General features: G+C 42.6%; 1 protein-coding gene across 1 annotated transcript in view; it reads right to left on the bottom strand.

Moving 5' to 3' along the window:
- Positions 1–758: 758 nt before the first annotated feature.
- akap6 (A kinase (PRKA) anchor protein 6) overlaps positions 759–6,000 on the bottom strand; it is a 348,892-nt gene continuing 343,650 nt past the window's right edge. Inside the window, exon 22 of the mRNA XM_054734609.2 lies at positions 759–970. Coding sequence (XP_054590584.2) covers positions 950–970 — 21 coding nt within the window. The 3' untranslated portion in view covers positions 759–949. The remainder of the gene's footprint in view (positions 971–6,000) is intronic.

The following is a 6,000-nucleotide window of genomic DNA, read 5'->3' as shown; positions in this document are numbered from 1 at the left end:
AGGGTTATGATGTTTTATGTTTTCATAACCGGAAGAGGTCAGAATGTAGTTTAAACCTTTCTTCTGTAAACTACTTTACACATATTAAATAATTAGGGTTATTAAGTGGGTTTGCACCTCCTATCTACACACAAAATGAGGTTTTAATGAAAAAAATTAGGATTAAAAAAATCCAAACTACAAAGAAAACCGCAGAGCTGTTGATCCAGATCCATTAAAGCTTCTGATTAAACTGATCTGAGCGGAATGTGGGTCTCTCCCCTCGTGGTGGGCAGTGAGGGCGTCTCTGAGTTGTGTGTGAGGCTGGAGACCTTTTCATAAACAGACAAACACACATCTATACTAGTGTAGATGAAGTGTTTAGTATTGTGATCTGAGCCAGACAACTGTACTTGTTATAGTTTCATTCCTTTCACCTAACAGATGTCACAGGCTTGTGTGAGGGGAGAGTGACGGTGCTTGTTTTTGACCAGAGCTTCTGTTGCCAGTACAAAAACGATGCTGGACAGAGGAACGCCTGCATTAATGACGCATCTCCCTGTTGTCACATTCTTACACTCTTTGTCTTTTCCTCCTTTAATCCTAAGAATGAATTGAAATCTTAAACATATTCTCACTGCTTTTTATCCCATTATTCAATGTGGCCTAATGTAATTCTTAACAATAAATGATCCGAGTAGCTTAAAAACATACAGCCAGGCTCCTAAATCTGCTTCATAATCAAAGGTCTGACAATAGAAGAAGAAATATTGTAATGTGCCTCATTCATAGCATGCAGACGTCAGCAGAGCGTCCTCCTGACATCAGGTTTGAGTCTATTTAAGTCAACAGCAGTCGGAGGAGGGACATCAGAAATGTTAGATGCGTCAGAAGCAGATGAAGGTCATCTTATGGAGTTTGCCTTGTTGTGTCACTTCCTGGTGGAAAGATGGAGAGCACTCCTTTCTGGTCAAATCCTGGAGCAGGTGGCCTGTAGATGAAGGAAGAGCATAACGTTATTACTTTCATCTTTTTTTTAAATATGGTGCAATTTCGTATTCATGCAGATACAATGTGCACACTCATAGTGCAACCAAGTCCTCGGTGTGTTTTCACCCAGGAATAATGGACAGAGTGTTTCTGGACTGGACAGAAAGGAGGCTCCTTGTAGCAAACGCTGGAATGGAAGCTCTGAAATTGGTCTTTAATCTGTTCAGATAGTTTGATCAGGCCCTGGCTTCTTCAGCGGGGGGGTTTCTTGAAAAGCATTAACTTCACCGACCATCAGACTGCTGTTTCTCATGGGTAGAGCGGAAGGTCTAACTATAGGAACCACTCGTTTATGGACCAGGCAGGCCGAACATCAGAAGGTGCACCAGTTAGTTTGAGATCTGCCACTGGGACCTCCAGCTTAGAGAGACACAAATGCGGCTGTGGCATAAAAACTACCTGATCACATGAAACAGTTTATGCTTTGAAGGAATACTGACTTAAACATCTCCTGTATTCCCAGTTAAAAGAACACGTGTGTGATAATAAAGGTTTATTCGTGTCAAGTCAAGTCAGTTATTCTATGTTGCATCAATTCTTTCAAGCCAAGTAAAACCATCTTTGCTGTGTTACATTCGAGCCAAGTTCACCCTCTCTGCAAAAATAAACATCAATTGTTTTCTCCTTTCTGTGAGTCGACCCAACGCCTGGCTCAGAGCTCCTGGTCAGGACAGATTCAGGTTCTTGTCATTTTATTTTAGGTTTTCTTCTGACTTTTCCACTTGTAGAGGGTTGAGACCTGGAGCTGACTCAACACACACTTTCCATCTCCCTCAAACACTGACTGTGCATTTTCGTGATATTTTAGACAATTATTGAGTTTTAGTAAAGAACTAAAATGTAAAATTCATGTGTTTGGATTATTTAAAATGTGTGTTTTATGACTCCTAAAAAATAACACGAAAACAAAATCCAAGACAGCTTATTAAACATTCTGCTTGATTTTCCAACGCTCTTTCCAAACGTGGGTCAGTACTGAAACCTGAACACACACACACACACACACACACACACACACACACACGCACGCACGCACGCACGCACGCACGCACGCACACACGCACGCACGCACGCACGCACACACACACACACACACACACACCTTTCTGTGTGCTTTTCTGCAGACCTTCTGCTGTCTGGGTCACAGAGCACATGAGCCGCATTCACGATGGCTTTAATTGCATCAATGTCTGTGTGTGTGTGTGTGTGTGTGTGTGTGTGTGTGTGTGTGTGTGTGTGTGTGTGTGTGTGTGTGTGTGAACAGGTGGACTAGATCGGGCCACGCCATAGGGGTCAGGGCCAACTGTATGCATCACGATTACTTTGTACACGGTTACAATGTGTGTATTATAGTGATTGTGTGTTTCTCACTGTTGTGTAACATTAACTGTGTATTAGTACTCTCTGAGCTTGATTTTGCTCTTTTGGTTCTTTGCATGTTTAAGTGTGTGTGCGTGCGTGTGTGCGTGTGTGTGTGTGTGTGTGTGTGCGTGCGTGTGTGTGTGTGTGTGTGTGTGTGTGTATGTGTGTGTGTGTGTGTGTGTGTGTGTGTGTGTGTGTGTGTGTGTGTGTGTGTGTGTGTGTGTGTGTATAACCTGCAGCTGTTGAGCTGTCAGAGCTTCTACCCGGACCCTCGTGCCCTGCCCTCAGGGGTGTGTGTGGATGTGCAGGTGTGTGTTTGTGAGTATGAGGGCAGGAGGTTTTGCTTAGCCCTGGAGGCGCCCATAGGGCGGCCACATCACACACACACACAGATCATGTCAGCAATGGCCTTTGTTTGTCTTCTTAGCTGTTTTAATAAAAAAAGACCAAATCACTTCACTGCTTGTGTTCGGCTCAGTCCATCGTTAGTTACACAGTTATCCCTTTAACTTAAAGTGTGTGTCATCAGGGTAGTTTTACACAGAAGAACAAGCGGGCAGTAGCATTGGGCTAATAGCTAAAGCTAATAAAATTGTGTCTGTAAAACAAATTGTGTGCAACTCAGCACATTTAAAGAAAGAATCATTTGATTTAGGATGCTTTCACTCCAGAATAGTTAGGAGGACTATCGGCCGGGCTGGGAACACTGAAAAATGTAACATCTATCTTTGGCTTAGTTCACTTTCGTAATGAGTTGGTCAACATCACAAAGTTACAACTGCTCAATTGAGGCCCCATGAGTGCTGATCGTGATGGAAAAAACATCTAGATCCAACTTGTGGATTGGCCAGGACCAAAAATGTATTTAGTCTCCATAAAACAGCTTGTTTACAGCAAAAACAAGGCTTGTGTAGAGTGGGCCTGGAAGCTGTGGTATCTTTTCCCTGGGAGAGGATGGAAAAGAGGGAGGGAGGGAGGGAGGACAGGAGAGAATACATGACTTTGCTCGCTCCAGCTACTAGGTGCTGCAGGAGCTTTCAGTGGGAGGGAGTGCAGCTCTGGTCTAACATGATTCTGAATCACCAGCAGGCTTAGGCCAGCCGAGCTCCGCGCTGCAGCCAGGTGGAATGTAATATGGTGAGGAGCCATATTAGGAGTGTGGAGGAATTATTTGTATTTCAGCCATTTACACATTGAAAAATGTGTAAATTTATGAGCAATTTACAACCAGAGCTAGGGTTGGGAATCGAAAACCGGTTCTTGTTGAGAACCGGTTCCCATTGTTTCAATTCCAAGGAATCGTTTGCCACTTTTGCAAACGATTCCCGTTATCAATTCCAGTCGGCGCAAATGACGTCACCACGCACGTTGCATAGCTTACAGAAGCAGGGAACATGGCGTCTAACGCCGGGGACACACCGGCCGCGGAAGCGCCGCGAAGCGCCAAGAAGCGAATCGATCACGAAATTCGGCCGCTGCTCGCCACTCCTCAGTTCAGATCAGACGCGCCCCAGTCGAGGCGCGCCTCGACTCAGCTGTAGTTTTTCTTTTAAACACTTGGTGTCCTCCATTTCCTCTCTGCCTTTTCTCAGCCCTTTTCCTCTACGTTTGAGTGTTTCTACGCGTGTGCGCGCGTGTGTGTGTGTGTGTGTGTGTGTGTGTGTGTGAACCTATGGTATGAGTTGTTTCTGCCAGTTGAATCTCTTGGAACCCGCTCCAATTCTGCAGCTGTATCCTAGCAGTTTCTTCCGAAATGGGTACGTAAATAATCGTGTTTTTCGGGGGTCGTACAGCTCCTTGTGTTTCTCAACTTCCATAATTAATTTAAAGTCATCCATATTAACTGCTTGCCTCAGACTTTCTGCCTCTCTGTCCTGTTGAAACAGTATATATACACACACACACACACACACACACACACACACACACACACACACACACACACACACACACACACACACACACACACACACACACACACACACATACACACACACACACACACACACACACACATATATATATATATATATATATATATATATATATATATATATATATATATATATATATATATAGTATATACATATATATATATATATATATATATATATATATATATGTATATACTGTATATATATATATATATATATATATATATATATATATGTACAGTATATACATATACATATATATATATATATATATGTATATACTGTATATATATATATATATATATATATATATATATATATATATATATATATATACATATATTATTATTATTATAGATAGCAGAAGAAGAAGAAGAAGAAATAATTTCTATAGCTCCTCTCAAGATAAAAATCATGAGGAGCTTCACAAAAACAAAAAATGTAAAAATATAAAAAAGCATTTAGAAAATGTTTAAAAATATATTTTAAATGAGCAAAAAATAAGCAATTGTGATTTAAAAGAAAAAAATGTAAAGAAAGAGAGAGAGTGAACAGGAAAGAAGGAAATCAGTGGATCCTGAGGAAGGTGGAATAGGAGGGGAGAGCAGAATAAAGAGAGAGAGGTGAAGAAGGTCATACAAAAGCCAGCTTGAACAAGTGAGTCTTCAGCTGCTTTTTAAAGGAGACCACCGAGTCCACTGATCTCAGGCTCAGGGGGAGAAAGGTCCAGAGTCTGGGGGCCACAGCAGCAAATGATCTGTCACCTTTGACCTTTAGCCTGGTGCTGCACAACCAGTAGGCTTTGATCACTGGACCTCAGGGACCTGCTGGGGGCGTAGGGACTAAGAAGATCACCAATGTAAGATGGTGCTTGTCCATGTAAGGCCCTATAGACCAGAACCAGGATCTTGAAATGAACCCTGAAGTTGACTGGCAGCCAGTGAAGCTGGAGGAGAAGCGGGGTGATGTGGGTGTGTTTGGAGGACTTGGTCAGAAGCCGAGCACAGGCATTCTGAACCACCTGTAGACGGTTCAGGGAGGTTCTGCTCAGACAATAGCATTGATCGAAAGGCTATGAACCAAAGACAACTTGAGACATTTAAATGAGTCGTGGAGGATGGCTGCTTACTGAGCCAGGATCCTCTGGAGGTTTCTTCCTGTTAAAAGAGAGTTTTCCTCTCCACTGTCGCTGCATGCTTGCTTAGGTTGACGATTACTGTAAAGTCTCTGACACTAGTCAGTGACTCGATGCAACCTGCTAGGTTTCTTATACAGGAAACTTTTTACTGATTGGCTTAATGACCTGGGGTCTCATTGATCAAACACTGAGTAGAATCCTTACTAAAACCGTACTGAAGCTCAGCAAAAAAAAAGTACTTACGCCAAGTAAGTTTGTGATCTATCAAACATGGAGTACACACAGCTGCGCGCAATCTCCGCTTCATAAATCAGAAACTATCTAGAATGTTTCTCAGCTGCTTTTTAGTCACACACCCCCTCACCACGCCCACTTACTGACATAAATGGTCAATGCAAAGTGCCTTGTGGATCTCATGCATATACATAAGCCGGCTGTTGCAGCGCTCCGCCAAAGACATGGAGACCGTAGATCAAGGCAGATCAAGGAAGCGCTATTTCACAGAAGCAGAAGCTGAGGTACCTGTGGGTGAGGTAG

The sequence above is a fragment of the Nothobranchius furzeri genome, chromosome 18 (genome assembly GCF_043380555.1).
Source record: "Nothobranchius furzeri strain GRZ-AD chromosome 18, NfurGRZ-RIMD1, whole genome shotgun sequence".
In the NCBI taxonomy this organism is placed as follows: Eukaryota; Metazoa; Chordata; class Actinopteri; order Cyprinodontiformes; family Nothobranchiidae; genus Nothobranchius; species Nothobranchius furzeri.
This window is presented reverse-complemented; position numbering and strand designations above follow the sequence as displayed.